Source organism: Leuciscus leuciscus (genome assembly GCF_965113295.1).
Source record: "Leuciscus leuciscus genome assembly, chromosome: 1".
In the NCBI taxonomy this organism is placed as follows: domain Eukaryota; kingdom Metazoa; phylum Chordata; class Actinopteri; order Cypriniformes; family Leuciscidae; genus Leuciscus; species Leuciscus leuciscus.
In genome coordinates, this window is record NC_138725.1 from 49,680,328 (window position 1) to 49,706,244 (window position 25,917).

At 37.0% G+C, this 25,917-nt stretch overlaps 2 protein-coding genes and 1 long non-coding RNA gene across 8 annotated transcripts in view; 1 reads left to right on the forward strand and 2 right to left on the reverse strand.

The window, feature by feature from the left end:
* Window positions 1–20,264, forward strand: part of thraa (thyroid hormone receptor alpha a) — a 41,987-nt gene extending 21,723 nt beyond the window's left edge. For 2 of the 6 annotated variants that reach the window (XM_082167610.1, XM_082167609.1), the window contains 8 exons: window positions 1,449–1,662; window positions 7,372–7,433; window positions 7,895–8,016; window positions 8,098–8,245; window positions 9,702–9,907; window positions 12,426–12,569; window positions 13,718–13,976; window positions 16,634–20,264. In XM_082167610.1, coding sequence (XP_082023736.1) covers window positions 1,613–1,662; window positions 7,372–7,433; window positions 7,895–8,016; window positions 8,098–8,245; window positions 9,702–9,907; window positions 12,426–12,569; window positions 13,718–13,976; window positions 16,634–16,884 — 1,242 coding nt within the window. In that variant the 5' untranslated portion in view covers window positions 1,449–1,612 and the 3' untranslated portion in view covers window positions 16,885–20,264. Of the gene's footprint in view, window positions 1–1,448; window positions 1,663–2,250; window positions 2,289–2,326; window positions 4,644–7,371; window positions 7,434–7,894; window positions 8,017–8,097; window positions 8,246–9,701; window positions 9,908–12,425; window positions 12,570–13,717; window positions 13,977–16,633 lie in introns of those variants that run through there. The other 4 variants (XM_082167612.1, XM_082167614.1, XM_082167611.1 and 1 more) reach the window with 4 other exon arrangements.
* LOC309497413 lies at window positions 10,485–12,419 on the reverse strand. The gene is made up of 2 exons (XR_014205516.1): window positions 11,912–12,419; window positions 10,485–11,878 (listed from the first exon to the last, which is right to left on the reverse strand). It is a non-coding gene; the product is annotated as an uncharacterized lncRNA (long non-coding RNA).
* On the reverse strand, window positions 18,565–25,796 carry dusp3b (dual specificity phosphatase 3b). Its single transcript, XM_082167676.1, has 3 exons — window positions 25,106–25,796; window positions 24,568–24,791; window positions 18,565–23,269 (listed from the first exon to the last, which is right to left on the reverse strand). The coding sequence occupies exons 1-3, from the start codon at window positions 25,225–25,227 to the stop codon at window positions 23,064–23,066; spliced, it is 552 nt and encodes a 183-aa protein (XP_082023802.1). The 5' UTR covers window positions 25,228–25,796; the 3' UTR covers window positions 18,565–23,063.
* Window positions 25,797–25,917: the final 121 nt, after the last annotated feature.

Here is a 25,917-nt window from a genome sequence, read left to right on the forward strand (position 1 = left end):
CTTTCTACTTAAATTGTTTCTGATTTTACAAATAGCCATTTAGCTGATAAATTAGTAAATCGTGGTCATCTGAATCACTGATACAGTTTTATTTGAGTTGTTTCTGATTGTTCTGCAGATGTTCAAGGCTCTATGGTTGCAACAATCAGATTTAAAGAACAGATTTCCTGAGGGAAGGTTATGTATGTGTCTTTGGCCAAGGCTGCTACAATGCCTGTGTAAACACACACACAATCAAATTGTTCCATTAGACTGACAATAGAAGCTATTGACCAGAACTATTGAATTAGAAAAATGGAACTACAGTAGATTGTTGAATAAAATCAGTTAAATTATTTGTTTAATATCAAACAGGCAGATACTGCAGCCAAGAAAGCTCTCTCTATGAGAATTACAGATGGTCAAATTCCTCCATCAGATCTCAAACCTGTACTAGACATCACGATGTTTAACCGGCATCACGATTATAAAAAACCTTTATAAATGATCTTGATCTGTAACGTGAGATGTTTGTTTGGGCCGCAGTTCAGAGATTCCTCTCTGTTGGATTTATTACAGCACGTATACGTCATCGATTTTTCAGATTTTATATTTGATACAACTTTTTTGTATGTTAAAGGTTCTGTACCGGGTCCAACAATTGCTTTCTGAAAAAATGTCGGCTAAATATATTTAGTTATTCTATTGTAGATTTTAGTTGGACTCTAATATTGACCAATCAGAAGCCAGAATCTATCATATAAAAGAGATTCAATAGTAATTGTGTGTTCAGTGGGCGTCTCATGTCTGATCTTGTTTAGGGTACTATGTGAGTTATGACATCATACATCACACTGATTTACATTCAAGGAGCTTTAATGGCTCTTACAGGTGTGACATGATGCAGGTAATAATGCATGTCAGAGCGATGAGAGAGAGAGACAGAAAAAAGTGTGACATCCTTCACAAACTAAATCTCTAAAATCTTTTTAATTAATCCCGAGATGGAATGAACTGCTAAAATATTAAATACTGAGGTCAGCCATTATGGAATAACCCAGTTCAGCTTTCCTATAATTAGACCGAGTGGTTGCCTTGGAAATGGCAGAGTTATTGACCTTGCACAATGAAGCCATACCAGCTTCAGAGGAGGAATGGAAAAATAACACACAGGCGTGAGGGATATGCATTTATCATTTGGCCTTTTCCCTCTAATGAGAGCAGCTTGGCCTGAGCTCTGGGGGTGAGAGGTCAGACATGATGATCTCATGCGCATGTGCACCACCGTGTGTTGAAGCTGAGCCACAGCTGCTTTACAAATGAAGTATGGTGCAGCCTCTAGAGGACAGGAGCAGTGAAGAGGTGTCATGTGAAGATGATTTGATTCGAGAAATTCACTTTTTGACTCTCTTTATGCTTGAAATGTTTATTACATTAGTTAAGATGAATTATATTTTTCTCTTAAACAGGTATAGACGCATTTGATTCAGAGCAGGAAATACGCTCGGGCTATGTCATCATGACCTATCTTATAGCAGTTGACTGATACTGACCCTGCGTATGCTGAGCAAAGCGGCGAGGGTCGGGTCCGCCTCAGTCTCGTGTGATTGGATGCTGGATGGAATCAAGGTGAATGGAACAAAAAGAGCAGGAGCTTAACCTGCCAGAGGGAGATGAGACACGGTGAGTTATCATGTGTGTGTGTGTTTACCATTTATAAAACATGTTAGCTCTTACAGGGATAGTTCCGCCAAAAATGAAAATTCTGTCATCAATTATTCATTCTGTCATCCCAAATCGGAATAACTTTCTTTCTTTTGTGGAACATAAAAAAAAATGGTAACACTTTACAATAAGGTTCATTAGTTAACATTAGGTAATGTATTAACTAACATGAACTAACCATGAACAATCCATTTGTTACTGTATTTGTTCATCTTTGTTAACGTTAGTTAACTGTAACTAACTGTAACATTACTGTAACATACTGTAACTAACGTTAGCTGTTCATTGTTTGTTCATGTTAGTTCACGGTACATTAACTAATGTTAACAAGATTTTAATAAAGTATTAGTAAATGTTGAAATTAACATTAACAAAGATTAATAAATGCTGTATAAGTGCAGTTCATTATTAGTTCATGCTAACTAATGTAGTTAACTAATGTAAACTAACTAACCTTATTGTAAAGTGTTACCAAAAAAATATCTCAATGTCACAAAACTGTTTGGTCAAGAACTTTCTTCAGAATATCTTATTTTATGTTCCACAGAAGAAAGAAATTCATACAGGTTTGGAACACCATGAGGGTGAGTAAATGATGACAGAATTTTCATTTTTGTCTGAACTACCCCTGATTTACTTATCGGCTGATATTTGTCCAGTTTTAGATTACCAATAACTGTGTCTGCCTGATTAGTTAACAGAAGTGTTAGTTCCTAGGGGAAAAAATGTGCTTCATTAAAAAATCTAAAAATATATGAATATAATTTATAATATTAAAGTTTTACATTTTTATTTTGATAAACCCTGAGTATATTATGAAATAATATTGACTGTTGGTTGTACAAAATCCAGCATATTACAAATCAGATTTTTTGTGTAGTGTTTATGTTCTCAAATTCATGTAATAAAACTTTTCACTCAAATTGTAATGCTAATACATGAATAATAATAATAACAATATTAAATAATAATAATATATGATAAAATTCTAAATGAATAATAATTATAATATTTTCTACAATAGATTTTGAGAGTTTTTTTTATCAAATTGGCAGTTAGTATCAAATACTCAATTAGAATAATTCAAAACAGAAAGGGTTTCTCTAAATGTTACACTTACACCTTACCACATAAATGGACATGATATATTGATTTGACTTGAAATTATTTTATTATGTGAGATGAAAGAGGCCGCAGAGTGATAAGAGAGACATAAAACTAGATTGGCTGCCAGGTACAATGGTCAATAATAGAGTGTAGCATCATTATATTTATATATTTGACTGCTCAATGCCTGAACTGAACTGATTGACTGAACAATCAGACTCAAGTATATAATAAATTCAAAACAGCAGCATTAATATAATGTTTAAACGCATAAAAGGAGTATTTACACAGGAAGCAGTAAGTATTAACCTAACCGAATGTGATTGTAATCCAGAGTGCCTGATGATTCGTCCAAATGTGTGAAGTGTTTTAAGATTAGATGATACGATTTGATGAGGAATAAGACAAATAGAGAGAGAGATTAGAGAGCAAAAGAGAGAGAGGTACCAAAGGCAGATGGGGCCACTGTCCTGCAAGAGACAATTCAGGACACTGAATCATTACGACAGTCGGTGGATTGTCTGTGACCAGTGTGTGTGTATGTGTGTGTGTGTGTGTGTTTGAAGCGTTCAAGCACGTGTCTCTCACATGTGCTGCCTCATGGTCTTGCCCTCCCCCCAGACTTTCAGTTACTGCATGCACACAACCGCACACACACTCACACACAGTTTTATGGCCCTGTGGGTCAGTTGTGGGATTATTATGCAGCTAGAGAACTTTCAGATGGTTCCCTGAAAGGCAGATTTGTCCTGTGCCTGCCTCGCCTCGACCCGCCATTTAATTACGCCTCTATAATTTGATTAGCAGAAAGCATGCGTGAGTGAGCATTTAAAGGCTTATTCACTCTGAGCGTGTACGTTCGTCTCTCAGCTCCTCTCTGCTTTAAAGCATGTGCAGGAATTAAAGGAGGAAGTGGAACTTTGATGTCCACCCGTGGACTTTGTTTTGATGTGTCATCGGCTCACGTGTAGCTTTAGCCACGAGATAGAAACTCTCATTTTTAACTTGTTCGCAACCAAAAAGTGTATATATATACTGTTAGCAGACATGCTACACTTCTTTGTGTATATATATATAAAATGTTTGGGATGTGTGTAAATATGCTTTAAAGTCCTAAATTGCAGTGATTTAAAATGTTCAAAATAAATCTTTTTTTAAATTTCGTTTACATTTTTACAAATATTTTATATCGCAGATTTCCACTGTCTATTTTAAAAATAATTTTAAAATGTATGATAAAAAAAAACAACAACTATTATTTAGTAACTAATAATTTGTATTATTATTATAAAAATTATTAAGGACAAATATTTATTCAGAATAATGCAAAATATTAGATATGAATTGATACACTGAAGATGTGTACAACACTGTGTGTCCGGCTCTAACATAGTTCTGTTGAGGATTTATGCATGAATGTATAAATATGCTAGAAACTCTAAAGCTGAATATTAGTATTCGTTTTCTGTAGTATGTGCAAATAACAGCACTGACTGCACCAATCATTATTTAGCTAAAGACAGAGAGTCCTTTGCTTCATTGTGTATGATTTTGTCAGACAGAAACAGTGAGAGAGTTAAGAGGAAGATGAGAGCTGAGGGTTAGTGATGGAGGAGGGGTGGGGCTCACAGGGCTGATGCACAGGAGCTGTGGCAGGAGGAGGAGTGTGTGTGTGTGTGTGTGTGGAGGGAGAGAGGGATGGGTTGGGGTTGGTGAGAGAAGTGTCATCCTACCAGCTCAGAGTCCCTGTTACTGCAGATAGATTGCTGACAGCTTGGCAAGAGGAGGGAGACTGCAATCATGCACATTTTACAGCCCTATTATGTCAACAGGTTAGAATATAAATGTTCTTTCTCCATCCATCCCATTCCTTCTGTTTGTTCAGTTGTGTCTGTTGATGTACGGGCAGATCGTCAGTTGGACTTAATACTGTTCTGTCCGAGAGGGTAGAAAGAAAAGATTGCTTTAAAAAAGATTTTGTGTGTGTTTAGTGAAACTCAAATCCCACATATCTGGTGATGTTTGAATATATTGCATTTGATAGTAAGTTTTCACGTTCGTTTCAGTTATTTGCTGTTGGTTTTGAGTTCAGTAGACTGTCATGTTTTAGTCATTGGTTATGTAACACAATCTTATCTTCATGCAGTATATGAATAATGTAACACTCTATTGTATCTTCATAATTATTATGTTGAGTGATACTGATATGGATACTATCGATGTTGATGTGTTCAGCTCCATACACACAAGCATTGCCTTGCGTGAACTGGACTGTGCACTGGTTCATGGAGGTGTGTTAGGTTCATTTGCTGTATCGTGCTAGGGAGTTCATATCCTCCACATGTAGACAGAGACATTTGTTGTTATTCACTACCAACTGAGGTACTTGCGTGAAAGTGCTGCTTATGTTTTTTTTGGGGGGGGGTAGTCACATGAATTTAACACTTGAAACGGGTTTGTGGTTTGATCTAATGCTGTTCTTTCAGTTTTACAAGGTGATGCAACAATGTTGACAGACAAATGAAGGCGGTCAGCTGAGGTTATTAATGCAGTGTGAAATTATTTTAAAACAGTGCCACCGCATGGTCACCACATGTATTTATTTTTCCCACTTAGTTAAAGTGATAGTTTTAACTACAGCCAAAAATGAAAAAAGTTAGTCATCTTTTACTCACCCTCTTGTTGTTCCAACCCTGAATTATTTTCGTCCATTGAATAGATATTTTGAAGAATGTTTGTAACCAAACTGTTTTGGTCCCCATTGACTTCCACTGAAGCCTATTGACAAAAAAAGAGAAACATTTCTCAAAATGACTTACTTTACGTTCCGTACTTTACTTTACGTTTTTAGAAGAAAGAAAGTCATACAGGTTTGGATTGACATGAGGGTGAGTAAATTATGACCTAATAAAAATTTTTAGGTGAACTATCCCTTAAAAGCGAAGTGTTTAATTTTTTTAAAACACTTTGTCCTGTCTGAGTTAGCATCAGGGCAATAGCTAGAGGATTCGGGCCCCCTGAAAAAATATATTGATGTGGGCCCCCACCACCCTCCACCAATATCATATACTGTACAATAGATGAGCATGGAGGTCCACATATAACAGAAGATGGTGATGTTGTTGTAAAACCTTTATTTTAAAAGTTAAATGTTTATATATAAATTTAAACTGATAAAAACTAACAAAAAGCAAGAAATTGTTACATAATAATGAACCAATTTTAAAAAAGTAACAGTAAAATAATGTTTTTCCCATCAGTCTGCTATAATTCATAAATCAAAAAGAATTTAAGTGCAGTCAAATAAAAAAATCATTTATTGTCTTATTTTTTAATAAGGATAATATGGAACTGGTAATATTATTAAATAAAGCTAATAAATGTATTCATCCAAGTGCAGTGTGTTGTATTCGTGTTTTCTTGATGTAATAAATACATCATCAGCCGGCAGGTCAGGTGCGTAATGCAATGTGTCGTGACTCGTGTAAACAATAGTGTAAAAAGACAGGGATTTTAACCACGTAATCATTCGGTCGATTGTGGTGCGCACCGATAATGAAGAGTGAGTGACAGGACCCGGCAGGCTGTAGACGGTAGATTTCTCATTCCCAGCGAAATAATACAACCTGTCTTTAAGAACGTCTTGATCGACTGGGATACAACAACTCTCCTGGCCTCCCTATCCTTCTTTTCATGGCGTTTCTGGTACCCTGATTTATGTTTTCTTTTCCCCGACATTTTGTCAGTCAGTCTCCTGCTCTTCCACCAAGTTCATCGTTAACTTCAGGCACTGCCGCCTCAACTCTGATTGGTTCTGTTCACGAGCTGGGCTGGGACTTACAATTGTATTGGGTCCATCTGATGTTTGTCACTGACTGAATAATTAATACATATTTTAGATCGGACTAAACCATTTTTTTTGGGAGGTAAGAGAAGCAGATATTTTGAAAAAATATTTAACCAAATTGCATGTTTTTGTGGTTTTCATTTAAATCTCAGGCATACAACTAATATAAATATGAGAATTATTCATACAACAGGGGCCTATGTAGTATAACTGCTGGATTTTGCTATAATTGTTACCACCTTGACTGCCTGTTTGTCTAAACAAGTGGAGTGTTACGTAATTATTCTGTTTGATGACGCTATATAGTATCAGTTTTACCATTAGACCTTAATACATACTGTAAATAAATTTCCATACTGGAAATACAAATTACACTCGTTCAAGTGAAGACTGGAGTAACCATGCTGAAAATTCAGCTTTGCATCAGAGGAATAAATTACGTTATAAAATATTCAATATATATATTCAATTAGAAAATATTTTTAGATATTTCACAATATTAATTATTTTATTTTATTACATTTTATAATATTACAAATTTTTGATCACATAAATCTAACCTTGAATGTGAGCTTTCAAAAATATAAAAAAATCATACGGACTTCAAACTTTTCAGCTGTTGTGTATATAGGAGGCTTGTCTTGTGAAATAGTAAATGAAAATCTGATTATTTCTGATTTTACTGTATACTTATCTCTCCCTTCTCTCATCAGGTGGCCGAATGGAGTGAAAAGAAAAAGAAAGAATAGTCAATGCTCTATGCAGAGCACGTCTGGTAAGGATTTTGGATACGCTGTCACTGCAGTCTAAACCCAAATATTTTGGGCTTATGATGCCCAAACGTACCCCCTCCTTTTTTTGAGCAAAGCGTATTTTGAATGCAACTTCCAAAAATAAATATTTATGTCTTTGAGAATTATGTTAAAGCATGATTATTCTAGGTAAATGTATTTGTCTGTAACGCCGTGGCAGAAATCACACCATAATGTCTATGTTAAGTCAGTTCAGTTGAGTTGCACCATCTGCAGATCATTTTGGAATAAATTAAAAAAATTCTGTTATCCATCTCACCATCATGATGCTTGAAATATGTATGATTTCCCGGAACACAAAAGGAGTTATTAACAATTTGACAATCAGTTTTGTAGAAATGGTCTCTGGGTTGTAGAGGTGGTGTGTGTTTGTGTGTGTGTATGTATTCTGCTGTAACAGCCCATTTTCCTCCTTATCTTCTAGTGAATAGCATCTCTGTTCTAGGGTATGTTCCCAGCTACCTGGAGAAAGATGAGCCATGTGTGGTGTGCGGGGACAAGGCCACCGGCTACCATTACCGTTGCATCACATGTGAGGGCTGCAAGGTGAGATTTCCAACCCATGAACCGCTTGACTCTCAATCACAGTCTGTACTTACTCATTCATTTGCTTCCTTCTGCCCTTAGGGTTTCTTCAGGAGGACAATACAGAAGAATCTTCATCCTTCCTATTCTTGTAAATATGACAGCTGCTGCATCATTGATAAAATCACCCGCAACCAGTGCCAGCTGTGCCGCTTCAAGAAGTGCATCTCGGTGGGCATGGCCATTGACTGTGAGTGTTCACCCACACATGTTGAGTTTTTGTGTTTTTTGAGGATTCTCCTAGACATAATGATTGTTATACTTTAAATGATATCCCCTAAACCTAAATCTTACATAAAACATACTGCGTTTTTACATTTTCAAAAAAACTAAATTTAGTATGATTTAGTTTCATGGGGGCCAAAGTTTTTTTCACCACAATATAAAAAAATGTCAGGTTTTACTATCCTTGTGGGGACATTCGGTTCCAGTTTTTATTTTATTGCTAATAACACAACAGATCATCAAAAGTGCACATTTCATCATATTTTCAATTGTGCTTGTACAATACACAAAATCACAAAGAACCCTTTTCACTACACAAAATGAGTGTTTCATCTATATAAATGTTCAATTTACAGTAACTGCCTTTTATAAAGCCCTTACTATCAAACTTTTGATTTGCATCTCTTCTCGTTCAGTTTCATACATTTGTCTATTATTTAATCCCACTGATCTTAATGGTTAATCAGTGGATCATTTGGAACATCTATAGATTTCTATAGATATTGATTCGGTGGAGTCCAGTGTGGACATAGATTTTATAGAACTTGTTTGCAATTTTCGATATGTTTTACCAAATGTAATGAATTCTTTTTCACAAGTGATTGCCAGCAAACTCTGTTCTAGCACACATATACTTAATCACACCCTTTGAAAACACACTAAATAGATACTATTACAAACATTATGTTTTTATGTCAATTGTATAATTTTAGGTAATGATAGTGCATTTTCTAATGTGGCACCTGTAGCCTGCGTTACTGTAATTATTTCAGCAACAAGGCTGTTTTGAAACATGTATCTTGAATTGTTTGACATTGAATGAACTGATTGTTAAAAGTACTAAACTGAAAGAAGATCATACTGTTGTTTTTTCAGTGATTAAACCAAATGTTCTCATTATGTTCTCACAATAATCTTGTGTTTGAAACAATGATTATGTGGACTGAAATGTGTATAACGTAATGAAAGGACAAGGCCAGGTTTTGAAAGAATGACTAGCTGTGTTACAAGTGTGATCATTTTGGAATAGACAGACAGACAGACAGACAGACGATATATAAATAGATAGATAGACAGATGGATAGATGATAAATAGATGGATGGATGGATGTAATTGTGTATATATATGGTAGATATAGATATGCATCTGTGTGTTTGTGTGTATATATATATATATATATATATATAAACACAAAGTTTTAATTCAGCGTAATCTGATGTTGAGATTTCTGTATCAGTAAAAATGACATATTAGTCTATGAAAGACATTGTCAAAAAATACATTTATAAATGTGGCCTTTGAAAAAACCTACTATAATCTCCATACACATAATAACATTACATAACATTGTCTGTCATTTCCTGTTTAGTACTGAGAGTATTAAATGAGTGATTGTGCGAGTGATTCATGTCCCTGGCAGTGGTGCTGGATGATTCAAAGCGTGTGGCCAAGAGGCGTCTGATCGAGGAAAACCGGGAACGGAGGAAGAAAGAGGAGGTTGTGAAAACGCTGCACAACCGACCTGAGCCCACCGTCACGGAGTGGGAGCTCATTCGTATGGTGACGGAGGCTCATCGCCACACCAATGCCCAGGGCCCTCACTGGAAACAGAAACGCAAGTTCCTAGTAAGAGGCCTGATTGTGTCTGTATGTCTGTGATCATGAGACCTTGTCAAAGTACATGCATAGCAATCTTTGCAGACAGCTTTTGTACACAAATGTACCTCACGAAAAACTGATTTCGGACAGGCTGCAGCATAACGTTTTAACGAAGTACTACAAAATAGAGATTTGATGATAACTAAGTGAATATTTAATCACTTTAATAGTCATTTCTAACTAGGAATAACATAAAAAGTAGATAAAGTTGGTCAAAAACATAGATTTATACTCAAACTGACCACCAACCACAACTTTCAGGTGCCATCTTTATTTTATTTTTAGTTTAACTGCCACAGAACGGAATGCACCAGATTGTGGGATATCAAAGGCTGCATTTAAAATTCGATCAGATGAAGGTATCTCAGGAGAAGGTAACATTGGATTCGGACGTGGATTCGTCCTCCAAAGGCAGTATTTTTAAGCTTTCGAATGCAGCTATTGACCGAAGAGCTCTTAAATGACCCTAAAACAATCAGATAAATTAGTTTGAGGATGGATGAATGGATTCATTTGTCATCAGAGTTAAATTTGTTTGGTTAGTGTGCACACAAGCGAATTGCACCAAGTTTAGATTCATTTGATCAAAAAGACATTAAAAACTAATATTGTGAAATAGTATTACAATGTAAAATAACTGTTTTCTAGGTGAATATATTTTAAAATGTAAAAAAAATGTCCAGGGTGCTCAGGGAGTTCAATAAAAAGTGTTTGAAGGTGCTCTTTGGGGTCGGGAATTCAAGATCCAAGGCACTCTTCTTCAAAATGATTTAAAAAGCCTTTATTTAACTGGCTATATCATGGTAGAAAATTTTAAAGACATGGTTACCATGCAAATGTGGATGCTTTTATGTAGGCCGGACCAAGAGACATCTCAAAGACAGAGTATCGGAGCATAAATATTTAGATTACCCTATGGCAAAACACTTCCAAAATGTGCACAATAGTAATCCAGAAAGCCTAATGGTTGAGGGTTTAGAAACGATTAAAAAGAGTATTCGGGGTGGTGACCGATTCAAATTACTTTTACAGAGAGAAACATTCTATATATATGAGCTACAGGCCACCTGGGTTGATTTTCTACCATGATATAGCCAGTTAAATAAAAATCTATGCTGAATAAAAAGTATTGATTGACTTTTAAATGTATAATATATATCTTTATATATATATTTACTGACCCCAAACTTTTGAAGGTTAGTATGTTTTCCACTGTATGCCATCATAGTAAAAGTGCATTAAGAGCTGTCAAAATATCACTATAGCTTTATTTCCAATTGTTGCCAATTTCAAAGATTGCTATTGATTTAGATACTTTAAAAAAACATACAAAACATACATGCTGTCACAAGTAGTGGCTGTAGTAATCACATGATGCAGGAGAATCCAATCAAACACTTCTTTATTGATCCTCAAAGGAACATGCAGGTGCAAACTAACACACAACCACATAAAACACAGACGATTCCAGGCAATGAAACAAAGGAAACTGAGGGCTTAAAGGGGTGGTCGAATATGATTTCACTTTTCTAACTCTAGTTAGTGTGTAATGTTGCTGTTTGAGCATAAACAACATCTGCAAAGTTACAACACTCATAGTTCAAAGCAAAGGGAGATATTTTTTTTTAAAGAAATTGCTTTTTAAGGACTACAACAAACGGCTGGTAGGGACTACACAACATTCCTCCCGGGTTAGTGACATCACAAACCCTAAAATTTACATAAACCCCGCCCCCGGGAACGCGATTTATAGATTATCAAGACAGAATATGCTAATCAATGACTAGAAGATATCTACACATAAGCTACACAAATTCACCAACTAACCATTCAGAAATGTTGTCTACATGTTGTCACTTCTTCTTGAGTCTCTCCATCTTTGTATGACTCCGGTTTGAACATAAAAGGCTAAACGTTTTTTACATTTCCAGTGCATGTCTGTGTGAGGTAAAAGGAGGTAAAAGGACACACGCTGTTGTAGCTCCGCCCCCTGTGCTGGGAGCAGCAGCTCATTTGCTTTTAAAGAGACAGACACAAAAACCGTGCATTTTTGCTCACCCTCAAAAAGTGACAACTTTAACATGCTATATAAAAATATCTGTGGGGTATTTTGAGCTAAAACTTAACATACACACTCAAATCAAAAGTTCAAAGTAATCAAAGTTATTTTACATCTTGTGAAAAGGGCATTATGCCACCCCTTTAAATACAAAGAGATTTTACAATCATGGTAAAACAGAACCACCAGGGAGACTAATAATGATCAGGAACCCAGGCAAAATGGGAACAGGGAAAATAGAACCAAAACACAATGAAACTAAACAGACATAGACCTACACGTTACACACACATCATTCTCACAAATTTGGTAAAAATGAAATGTATTGTTTCTTAAGGTGGGGCCAGTAAATAGTTCGAAAATGTGAATGTTGTCCTGTTGTTGAACCTTATTTCACTCCAAACCTATTCATTGTTTGTCTTTCAGCCAGAAGACATTGGGCAGTCTCCAGCACCCACATCAGACAACGACAAAGTCGACCTGGAGGCCTTCAGTGAATTCACCAAGATCATCACCCCTGCCATCACACGAGTTGTGGACTTTGCCAAAAAACTGCCCATGTTCTCTGAGGTCAGTGTCTGTTGTTGTAGGGCACTGCACAAAAAAACAATTCTCCATCGGCCTGAAAAAGCCTCTGCACAGCTAATAGTTATTCCATAAATGCACATTTTCATAAATAACACTGTTCTGCATTATTGCGGCAATTGTCATACAGAGACCGCTGTGACAAAGCAATTATCTGCTCGGCTCCAGCTGTCCCTGTACTTTTTGAACCACGACTGCTCGTGTGTTTCCTCATCTTTGCTACCGCATTTGAGTAATGGCTTCATTATGGGCTGTTGCTGTGCTTTCAATCACTTAATTTGCCATTCTAATTGCTCATGTGAACACATGATGATCTCAAATGACCACTTGTTATCTCGCTACATTGGAGGACATTGAAGCCTTTAGTTTAATTGCACTAGGAATCCCAAAATACCTTTTTTTTTAAAGGTCAGAGGCACGAAAACAAGGATTGGTTTTTTGTTAGAAAAATTCAAACCAGAAAATTCTGATTACAATTTTCATAATAATTTTAAATGTATTACTTATAAAAGTATACATTTACATGTATGAATTTTTTTTGTCCTAATTTTGTATATTTTCATGGAATTTAACTTTTTAAATGTATACTTTTTATATAATATATTTGTAAAATACTTTATTATTAAAAATGTTCACACGTATAAATGAAAAAGACACACATATCAAATGAAAAAGAAAATGTATTATAATTGTGGGTGTGGGTGTGGCGCAATGGATAAGACACATGCCTTTGGTGTGAGAGACCCGGGTTCGAATCCATTGTGAGACACCAATGTGTCCCTGAGCAAGACACTTAATCCCTAGTTGCTCCAGAGGCGTGCGACCTCTGACATATATAGCAATTGTAAGTCGCTTTGTATAAAAGCGTCAGCTAAATGAATAAATGTAAATGTAAATGTAAATGTAATTAAATAGGAACTTCTATACTGCCAAAAATGTCATAACCTGGAAAAATCTTTCAATTTCAGCATAACCCCATCTACGTTAGTCAGGTTGATTTATTTTTTTCTCTTCCTTAAGTTGTTGACCAGCATAATTCACAATCAAATAGTGAACCATCCTTGTTTTTGAGCCTCGAAATGTATCATGTGTTCTGTAAAAGCACAAGAATCAGTTCCTCCACTTGTGTCCAGCTGCCCTGTGAAGACCAGATTATCCTGCTGAAAGGCTGCTGTATGGAGATCATGTCCTTGCGTGCAGCGGTGCGGTATGACCCAGAGAGCGAGACGCTGACCTTAAGCGGAGAGATGGCTGTCAGTCGAGAGCAGCTGAAGAATGGAGGGTTAGGAGTGGTGTCCGATGCCATCTTTGATTTGGGCAAGAGCCTGTCACAGTTCAACCTGGATGACTCGGAGGTGGCGCTGCTGCAGGCTGTACTTCTCATGAGCTCAGGTGAGATGGACTGAGAGCTGCTATAGCCATACATGGGTTTCTAAGAATCATCACAATTAATTGTAAGCTCTTGAAGGGATATGGTTCACCCAAAAATGAGTAAAAAAAAGTTTTATCATCATTTACTCACCCTTACGTCGTTTTAAATCTGCATGACATTTTTTCTTCTTCCATGAAATACAAATTTCAAAAGTTATTGTTCCCTTGCCCTCCACTGCTAGACTGGGTAAACCCAGCCCGATCTGCCGGCGATTTGATTTCGCCCTGCAGCTCAGGCTGGAAACCTGTACATTCTTCTATCCTGCTTCCGTTACAAATTTGCGGGGTCCAATCACAAACTGGCTTATCCACCTGGCGCGCTATTGGCGGGTTTAATCCAATCCAATCCAATTCCTTTTAACGTCGCGACGATGCTCAATGGCTTCTTTAGTTTAGCAAACAAATCGCTCGAGTGGGTGTAAATACCACTCACTTTCATGGTTTTTTTTGCACAACCTGCAAAAATTGCTCGCTGCCATCGCTGCTTCTGCAAACCGCTGATCAATGTTACAAACCAACACGTTTGTTGACACGTTTTACTGCCTGGAGTTTTCGCTGCAAAGTACATCACCTGGATCTTTGGTCTGATTGGTTGAAGGACTATCCAATTGCGTACAGAGACATTTGAACTATGCCCGTTGATCACGCCTCTTGTGCAGAAAATACAGAGCAGACTCCCCAGACTAATTTTTCAATCTTAAAAGATTGAGCTTGGTCTGGTGATAGCCAGACTACTTCACTGCAGCTTTCAAATCAAATATGGTTTACTAAGGCTACGTTCAGACTGTCAGTCCAAATCTGATTTTTGTGCATATCCAATTGAAGTTTGATCAGATTTAGCAAGTGTGAACAGCAAAAAATCACATGAAATGCATTTCGAGCAACATTCATATGTGGTTTCAAATCTTATTCAAAGCGCATTTCTGGAAATGCGTCTAGTCTGACCGCTCTGATTGGATTTTGCATAGTTTATGTGTCTTTCTCACACCACGTAAAATGTAAATGTCAGATATTGTCAAAGTAAACATGCTGAAAGTTGCTGCAGAAACAATGTTGTGCTGTTGTATAGTGCCGGATGAGCAGAAGACAATAACATGGAGTCAAGGTCAAAGTCAAAATTTATTTATAAAGCACTTTTTAAAAACAGCAAGTGTTTATCAAATTTCTCTACACACATATCACATATCAATGATACAAACAATCAACAGCATAGAAGAAAACAATAAGACACAATAAAAAAGCAACTCTCACATAGCGTCAAATGCCAGACTATAAAATTAAGTTTTTAGGCTAGATTTAAAAACAGCAAGTGTTTGATCCTATCTAATGTAGAGGGGTAAACTTTTCCAGAGCTTCGGTGCCGCCACTGCAAATGCTCGGTCACCCCTGCTCTTCAACTTTACCCGTGGGACGACTAAAAGACAATTGTCAGCAGATCTAAGTGCTCTTAGCGGAGCATACAGCTTGATCAGGTCAGAAAGATATTTAGGTGCTAAAACAAACACCAAAATCTTAAAATTAATCCTGAAATGGACAGGTAAGCAGTGAAGAGAGGCGAGAACATGTTGACATGGACATGGAGACATGTTTTGAGACCGTCGGAGACCACAGCACGGAATAAATCCGCACCAGCCTCTTTCTGCCACTGCCTCACAAGACGCAGTAGTCCAGCGCGCGACTACACATGGTCATGTTGTAAATAAGACAACTTCTGTATTGTAAACCCCTCCACATTGCTGTTGTTGATGTTTTTGGTGTATACTACCAACACAACGCAATTTCCATTTAAACCAATGCAGATATTCCGGAAAACAAAAGAGGAGCATGGGACACACAAATCGGATCTGAACAGTTGCGATACCCAATTTTGACAGTAAATAATTTAGATCAGATTCTAATCGGATTTGGACTGACAATGTGAATGATGCTTATGTAAGTGTAACCGGTCCTAATCGACCCGGTCTATGAGGGATTTGCACAGCTCTTACTGGCCTACGACAGTTACACTCAACCCCCTAAACCTCACTCCCATCCAGGACAACAGCACCAATTGTAATGGTTACATAATGTTTGTGACAATACAAACAAACCAATGATGTTTCAGCAGCAATAGGAAGGATGTTTTTCAGTGAAAAACAACTTTCATTTAATTTGGTTCCTCACACATAGCTTTTGTGTATCTTCATATAGCACATAGCATACATATGGACTGCTTTTATGCTTCAAAAGTGTGGGATCAATAACTGCTTTTATAATCCATTCATGCTCAAGTGAATTGTGTTACAGACATTCTTGATGTATAACATTTTAAATAAATCAGTAATCTGTTCGACATAACCCATAGTCAAATGATTTACCTTTGTGCAAAAAACGCAATAATATAAAATGTATTAAATACTGATTTTGCATATCAGTTATCAGTAATTATACTTATGTGTTAAATAGGAAAAACAACATATGGGTTTTAAACCAGAGGAGAGTGAGTAAATGATGAAATGTTTTTTTATTTGGGGGTGAACTATCCCGTTAACTTTCCATTACCCTTTCTATTATGACCTCCTGACAGCATCTTTAAAGATAAGTTCACTTTAATTTTTGTTTAATATTCCATCTCACAGATCGTTCTGGACTCACATGTGTGGAAAAGATCGAGAAGTGTCAGGAGATGTACCTGTTAGCATTCGAGCACTACATCAACCATCGCAAGCACAACATCTCTCACTTCTGGCCCAAGCTGCTGATGAAGGTGACGAACCTGCGCATGATCGGCGCCTGTCACGCCAGCCGCTTCCTGCACATGAAAGTGGAGTGTCCCACAGAACTCTTCCCCCCGCTCTTCCTAGAGGTCTTCGAGGATCAGGAGGTGTGACTGAGAGCAACAGGGAAAATTTAGGAGGGGAAAAAAGGGGGCAAAACTGATCATGAATTTATTTTCACGAAGCATACCAGAAGCATTCGATTTTTTCCATCCTCATGCAATGCCGAATCGGGACATGTACTTTATTTTGCACCGTCGGTCCCTCATCAGCTTTGTCTGGGAAATGTTTTGGGTTGTCAGCCTCCACACCTTTCGACCCCACAGTCACTTGCCATTCAGATTCCTTCCACAGGCGGACAAAAAGCTAGCATGCATCAACCTACCTCTCGTACCAACATACCTCCCATCCTCAGAAGGAGCTTATTATAAAAGCGTGACAAAGAAAGCCACTCTTTCAATATCTATTTCATAACCTGTTTCAGAAACGCTAGCTGTTGTTGTAAGGACAGAGGAAACTTCTTTGAGCAACATCAAACACCTACATTTGGGCTCTACACTATTGATCTACAAAATAATGCCAATTTTCCACAAATTACAGTAGTATTTTAGCATTCATCTTCCTCTTTGCACGCATAGAATATCTCCTCTATAAACATAACTACCAGTGTGCACTTGTACACACTGTACAGACATTAACATGTTGTGTGAACTTCTCATACCTCATATACGCCAGCATACAAACATACATGTAGCAACATGTCCATACATGTATGTATGCTCACAATTCTACCTGCATCAACCCATCTTTCTTCTTAAAATGCAGTGTATACAGTTCTCATACACCTTCCTATCTATCATATCCACTTGTATTGGGTATGTTACTTAAGCTGAACATTTTGTGACATCTCTTGTTGCTTCCTGCTGCGTGACCCATATAGCTGTCGTGAGGTATTGGTCTTTCCTAGTGTTATCCAATTGAAATGACAGCTATATGCTGTATTTGAGACATGCATCTCCTCATCATGGCCTTCAGATCGCCCGTTGTGCTCATTTGTCTCATCAGATGGTAGAGCCATAATGCTTTGAAATCTGGTGTTGCATAGTTACTTCAAAGAATTCTATGGTATTGTCCAAAAATGGTAGTGCCATGGTACTTCTTTTTAGTAAACTTTTAATATTACCCCTGAAATCCATCCATCCATCCTTTTTATCTGGACAACATTAGGAGTACAGGGTGGAAAATGATCCTAAGATAATCGGGTGAAAATTAGAATTTGTCAAATGATTAATAAAAGTAGAAGCTAAGGGTTAGATAATAAGAGTTGTTAGGTACAACTAGTCTAAACATCAAAATAACCACTTCCACAAAAGGTGTTGAACAGTTTTCTGTTTATTTAATTGTTTAATATGGAAATATGATTAGAATAAATACTGAAATAATTTTAGTATTTAAGAACTTCTGGATTATTTTGTTTTAGCTATAATGTTTCACAAATGAATCTCCATTGTTATTGGAGCAGTCAAAATGGGCCCACCTTTCAGCCATTTTGGCTTCGGAAGTATTTTTTCCATTCATTTTCTCCATAAGAATTTTATAAAAAATATTTTGAACCAAACCAACCAGCTCCAAGATAAATCACAACAGCATCAGTTAATAATCTCAGAGCTTATTGTAGGTTTGTCTTGAAACTTTCCTACAGAATTATAGTTGGCATATTTTTTCTTAATGCATGTTCTTGATCTTTAATCCATACACGTTTCTTTTTTTTTTTTCTTTTTTTTTTTTGGGGGACCTTGGTATGTGTACAATCATAATGTCATCAATCTTCCAGTGACTTCTCTATGATGATGTATGTTGGACTTCTCCAATCATTAAGTCAGTTTAAACTCCGCCCCTTTCTTACAGTTGACAGTAAGCTCACATTCAGATCTGCCTGCATCCCATCATCAACCAATTCAAAAAATAATAATTCTGATAACCAATTTCACTTGGATGCGCGTTACAATACGAAAAAAAAAGATCTGTTGCTACTTTCGTTTAATCGCGACTTTAAAAATCTATTTCTCTATGGAGAAAACATGGGATTTTTACCTGCCTAAACAGCCACTATGAGGCTTTTTAATAAAACAAATTCACTAATTGCCAGTTTGCTGATAAACTGTTGGCTTAATCACTTTCAACAAATCTGAAAATCATAAACAAGTATTTTGTCTCTAAATATATATTATATTATATAAAGGATTCTCATTAGTTACCAACATCTGCAACATTTAAAATTGGTTCTATTATTTTTTTTAATAAATAAATAACTTCAAAAAACGTTTATTTTTTATTTTGCAGGGCATAACGACAAACTGTTGCTTGGGAAAGTGTTGTAGTTGTGTGTTATGCTATTCCGTGTTTTGGGAGGGAAGAGAAAAACAACAAGGACTTTTAGCCATATTGTACCCTACATCTTTACTGATTCTGAAAGGAGATACTTAAGATCTCCCTAACCTCTTTGCAAGAGCAAATTAAATAATTGCACTTACCTCTCCTGTTTTCAAAAAGACTCTACCTCACCCCTCATCCCTGCATATATGTTCTTGCTTAAACCTGTACATAAACATGCACATTTACACTAAAAAGTCACATAAATGTGATAGCAACCTCACTCATATGTGTATTCTGCTTTCCCTTTCACTTGCGATGTGGGACCAAGTCTTGTTCCCCGTTTCAGAGGACAGTAAGAATGTGCCAGGCTGAATGAATTTTGCAGTGCTGTAACAAAGCTAACCGATTGCTCAGCAGATTACTTTGCTTTAAGGAAGCGCTGGAGAGGCAGCAGAAGAAGATGGCTCCTGCACATGGTGAACCTCATTCCGGTCCCCGTGCCTCCAAACCCAAACTGTTCACATGCAACCGACCATCTCACACAAGAACTTTACATAAACTTTTGCCCAGCAAAGGACACAGCCAGACCCCCCAATGCATCTCTTCAAATAGTTTAACCAGCATATTTTTTTCTGGTTCAAATGCATAGCAGGGTTTCAGTGTCCTTTTTGACCGATACTGTGTCAGTATGGCTCTAGGAAGTGAGGCATGGCCTCCATTGAAAGTGACACAGAGGAACAAAAGGGCAGAAAGGACATCCTCACTGTGACTAGCTAAACTCAGGCATGGAGCTCCCATGAGGCCCCAGGCCATGCACCTGACTCAGGCTCAATCCTACCCACCAGCACTGCCCACAGTCACAATCTACTGCACCAGCAAGGGTCAGCTCAGCTGAGCCCTGCCCACAGACCCTGCGCTTGATAACGGGGAATCAGGAAGCCTTTTTTTGTTGTTTTTTTTGCTGGATGTACAAACCTGGTTTACAGCACTTTTATTAGAACAGAACTCAGTCCTTTACGCCTAGCCAGATCATGAATATGTTGATTGAGACTTTGACTCTTAAAGGGGTCATATCATGATATTTTGAAATAAAAGTTTATTGTGCTATGAAATCATACTGTAACTTTCAGAACTCCTTCCCTCGTTCAGATTTAGGGTCAAACTTTGTATGTGTTTCGCCGTTCATTTACACGACAAAAAGGTATTTTGGGGGCCAGAAAATGCAAACTTCTGAAAACTGTTTTCAAAGTGCAAGTTTTTGGAAAATGATACCAATATTGTCTTTGTGTAAACTAAAAAAACTTGAATTTGTGAAAACGGTGATGTCATGTGTTCAGTCTAAGGGTGGTGCAGGAATGACGTACTCCGCCCTCCTACGTACTTTTCCTTCAGTACTCCGTCTGGGTTTGCAGTATATTCGTGGGTTTTCTCTGGCCAAATTTTTACCGGTCCAATCAGCGAACAGAGGGAGTGGCTGAGAACAATGACATTGAGGTCGTGCGCTAGTTTTAAACTTCAACAGATACCCGCCTTCAAGGAAGTTAATGTTCGTCAATGGAGAGTGGCCAGACTCTCTGTACAAATGAAATGTACGAGAGTCTGGTAGGACCAGGCTAGGAATGACGTAAATTTGTAGGCCAAATTGCCGAAACTAGTTTACAACAAGTTTAGGGTTTCAGGGAAGATTGAATCCAGTTTACAGACGAGAACATGCGAAACACAACGTGTTTCAATGCGAAACGTTTTTTATTTAGATGACTTAAAGGCAAAGCAAGTTTATTTATTTCATACACTATGGCAATTCAAAGTGCTTTACATAGAAAGGAATACAAATAATCACAAAATAAAAGCAAGGAAAATTAAAAGTTATTCAAAATGCTTTACATAGAAAGGAATTAAAATATCACACTATGGCAATTCACAGTGCTTTGCATAGAAAATAAGCACAAATTAAAGCAAGGGAAATTAAAATAGTTATAAAAGGAATTAAAAGAGATAAAAGATAGAGTTATAAAATCAATTAGAGTAAAATTAATTAAAGTAGTAAAAAGATGATACGTAGAATAAACATCTCATCTGGCAAAACACCGATGTATCTTATTTTGCATATAGTTTTACTCTTACACTGTGTCTGTGGTTTATTCGGCACGCCTAAGAATTCCATTGGTAGTCTCTGTCTTAAAGGCACAATAACCATAAAATATACAATTTTGACTATTGTCGGAGCAAAAATTTATAAATAAATAAGTGGACCTCAGGGAGGAAAATGTAATGCTATGACTCCTTTAATAGGTCTTTAAAAGGGTCTTTCAACAGCCCTCTGGAAAATTCACTCGAACTATTAAATCCCTTGTCGTCTGCATGTCCACAGTCTGCAATGTAGCAAGTCATTTTTGAGTTCTGTGTTAAGACCTGCCATTCCATAAAAATAAAAAAACATCCTGTCCATCTTCTGATGAGGAATTAAAAAAATAAAGAGAGAGAGAAAACACTTATTTAATCAGAATACTTGCTGTATTTTATGCTGAGTGGACATTTGCAGGCTGTTATGGAAGTATGAACTGTGAATTTTCAGTGAGTGGATTGTTATGAGCAAAACTAAAGTTCATTTTAGACACTGTGCTTTTTTTGTAGATGCTTTTTGATCTGAACTGTACTGTGGTTCTGTAAGTGCTCAGTGTGGACGTCCATTGTGCATCTCGTGTGTTTGATTTGACACACTTCATTAGTATTTACGCCAGCTGTCTCCCATATCAAGATTCTCTTGTAGTGACTCGATAAAGAACAATGACTTCTGTTATTTCAAACCTTCATACCTCACATGCAAACGATACAGGAGGGTGAGTTCAGCGTAGAATCATTGTCACATTTGTGTCAAAATTAAACACAGTAATTCTCACTCCTCCAGTATCTTAGCCAACACACAAGCTGCCATGATGTGATCAGGCTGGAGTGAATGTTAATGTTAGTTTTAAAAAGATTTTTATCCAGCTATTAAAGGACACATCTGCAGCAAATCTGAATATGTTTTTTTGTTTTTTTAAAGCTTAACCCCCATCACCAGTACCTCACTCAAACTACAATATTCAACAGTGTCTAATATACAAAAGGACCTCACTTACTGTAAGAAACCATCCTCATCCTCACCACAGGCACCTCACTGGCCTTTGTTTCAGTGAAACAGGCCTTTTTTATGTTCAATCAGTGACGTGTACATTATGTGCATTGTTGTATTTTAACAATTCTCTCTACCATATATAATGACAATATATATATAATGCTGCATTCTTTCTACCATATATAATGCTCAATATAATGACAAAGATTATGATGCTTGCACACATGTTTGTCTTTTTCTTGCTTGTGGAGCATAATCGATGTGCTTTACACTAACCATGCTAATCCAGGAAGTTGTTGAGATGCCCTCTTCTCTATGAGTCCGTGGCGCACCATATAGTCCAGAGAGCAGAATTGCTGTTAAATCATCCTTTGTAGCATTGTACATTCTCCTTCTATGAAACTGTGTCATATACCAACCTGTAATGGATGTTAAGAGACTGAAAAGTTCTATTTGCAGCTATACAATCACAATATATTAAAATGTTCAACAATCAGATGAAAGCAGAAAATGTGGGAGGGGTTTCAGTGTAACTCAGGTATGTGTGCTACTTTTCACTTTAAAAATGTTTAATAAATGATTGTTGTCTGTTGTGAAGACCTCTTGTGTTTGATTATGTAGTTATTTGGAAGAAAACTGTAATTATTATCATGGGCTACTTTAAAGTAGGCTATATTTCTGCCTAAACTCCTCTGATTAACAGTGCCACTAGAGGGCAGGAGACACTTCAGAAATGCAGAAAACAATCATTCCAAATGGCAAACTAAATGCTTGAACACAGATAAAAACAGATTCATTTTAATGCCTAGGTCTTCCTTCGCTTTCCAGACAATCGTTAAGCTGGCAGAGCTGGCGCAGGAATCCATCATTGGGTCCGATCTCCCGTGTCTCTCTTACCGTGGCCACAGCCGCTCGAACACCCATCCTGTGCTGCAGCATCAGGTGTGCGATGACTAGTGCAGCCGAACGACTGTAGCCTTTCTGACAGTGTACGTACACCTTACCTACAGAAGAAATTAGAGTCTGTGATTGGTTTAATTTCGTGTGAATATTAATGTGAAGGAAAAGGTAAGATTTCTAAAAGAGCTTAAGAAAACATAGGCTCAGGCTACTAATCAGATCGAAGTTGCCAAAACGTAAAATAGCTAATTACTATGATACTTTGAAAATTATTTTGAATGAAAAAATAACTGTTTTAACCGCAGGCAGCTCGCGAGACAAATCTTCAGAATACAGGTCCTCGAATTAGACAGAGCAGCACTTCAAGAATGCTGACATAACAGTCCAAAAACACTGGGACTTTTCACTGTTTGTATCACTCCGCTTGTCCGCGCGTTTCAGAAGGCTACATTTGACTGTTTTTGCAAGCGAGTGGCATTTATTGAATAATTCAAAAGACTCTTTCAAAAACACTGCTTCTGTGTGTGGCTCGAAAATGTGCAGCGATTATGCTTTGGCTTACTCTGGAACTTTCACTGGCGGACAGAAATTGACAAAACTTTCTCTGAAATGCAAGTAGCTCAATATTAACTTATTGTTTATTGAACTGTTGAAAAGCAATGTTTTTGCTCACAATCATCCTCATGTTCTTGATAACAGCTCTCTTGCTAGCATGATATTGATTAACTATTGTTATTGTTAGCTTATATTAGGCTATATTGTTCAATGAAAATTTAAATTGTGTCATCATTTAATCACCCTCAAGTTGTTCCAAACCTGTATGAACTGCTGAACACACACACAAAAAGATATTTTAAAGAATGTCGGAAACCAAACAGTTATGTCAAACTTTGTGCTGTTCCTGGCTGTGTGTAGCACCTACAGCTCTGAAGATCCTTCTGGATCCCAGTGTTAAGGGGATAGTTTGTCCAAAAATTGACACAATTGACTTCCATAATAGGCCTTTTTTCCCCCTCCATCCTATGGAAGGCAATTGGGGTCCATCAACGGTGTCCATATTATTCAGAATATCTTCTTTTGTGTTCAGCAGAAGAAAGAAATTCATATAGGTTTGGAACAACATGAGGGTGAGTAAATGATGACATCATTTAAATTTTTGGGTGAAAAAAAAAAAACTGCCCTTTAAGGTTGATGTTGATAAAGCACAAATTAGCAGTGAGAGCAGGGAGCAAGCAAGCAGTTTATTATTAGTGGGTCACTGAAACAAGAAGACTTGTGATAACAGATAATGCACTATTAATAGGATCTATGCAGCTTTAAAGGACCACATGCAGAATGAAAGCCATTAAATGAGGGATGAGGGAAAAAAGTAGCTACTTGTTTTTACTATGACCCCTCCCACCTTTCATTGCCAGAGCTTTTTCAATGAAATTAGAAGCCTCTTCAAAATATACACTGAGGTCAAAATGGTCCGTGTCAAAGGCTGGTATCCCATGATAGATGATCCCTGTGTCTGCGTAGAACTCTGCATCCGTGTTCACATGCATGTCCGATTGGCCTTCTGCAGCATTGAGGATGTGTGTCACTCCCAGCTGATGCAAATGTCTAACATTTGTGGCTATAGACCTGTTGAGATACAAGTGTAATATAACAGCCACCTCCATTCAACTGATCTCTTTCAGTCTCTCAGTGAGTGTGTGAGAGTGCGAGCATAAGAGGGTGCCCTACACACATGGAAAATAGGCCATGTTTATTTAAAGTCTTGCCCGTGTGAATTTGCAACATGATACACATGATCATGTTTTTAATATTAGCTTATCAGATAGGAAAGGCTAAACATACAGTTTAACTGCAAAATGTAAATGTTTGTTGAACAATGTTTCTGTATGGTAAGAAAATAATCCACCCACTACATATCTGTAGGCTATGTGAGGACTTACTCATTTCCTAGGAGTATCCCGGGGTAGACTTCATTAAAATGATTGGAGGGCATACAGAAGTCTCCGTTTTCATCTGTCAACAGATCATTGAGCTGTTGAACAGACACTTCATAGTCGGTCATGTTTAGCTGAAAATAATTTGCCTTTCAAGTAGAAAATGCTGTTGCTTATAGGCCTCAATGCTGAAGTGATTTTCTGTAATCCAGTTCCATCTTCATTGTGTCATCTTCTAATCTAGAGTAATAATGGTCTAATGTGTTCAATACAGAGGTCAGTATTCCAGCTCAACATAATACTAAAGCTTTTCGCATGAATCTATGTTTGTAAGGCCTAGAGAGAGAGTTAGCTTCCGTCAAACACCCAAAGCTATCATGGTGTGTTTTCAAACCACTAGGTGGCATCAGACAGTCTTGTGTCTTGAACAGAGAATATAACCTATACAATTACATTTTATTGGACTTTTGAGAAATTGAGATGAAGTCGATTTGTCATGTGGCATGACATGCTGTACTCCATCTAATTGTTTTAAGCCTAATTTTGTTAAATATTTTATAGTTATGCTTGCAACTTTATTCTCTTTTTAAATATTTTGTATTTTTATTGCATTCATTTGTCACACTGTAGGAAAAATAAAAAAAGCTTCTCATAAAATTTTTTTCCTAAAATGAAATCTGTGTATATTTCATTAGTGTTAGTGAAAGGGTCAAGACATGTCATTTCAAGACTGCTGTTTTAACAAAGGGAAAATAATATGCAATAAACTGATAAATAGACTGAAGAATGACTGAGGTTTGCAAGCTTTGAAATATAGG

Excerpts from the sequence above, each read along its gene's own strand:
- dusp3b (XM_082167676.1), bottom strand. The coding sequence starts at position 25,227 with ATGACCGACTATGAAGTGTCTGTTCAACAGCTCAATGATCTGTTGACA. Across the intron at positions 24,792-25,105 it reads GGGATACTCCTAGGAAATGA|GTCTATAGCCACAAATGTTA; the intron begins GTAAGTCCTCAC and ends GTATCTCAACAG. Across the intron at positions 23,270-24,567 it reads AAAAGCTCTGGCAATGAAAG|GTAAGGTGTACGTACACTGT; the intron begins GTGGGAGGGGTC and ends TTTCTTCTGTAG.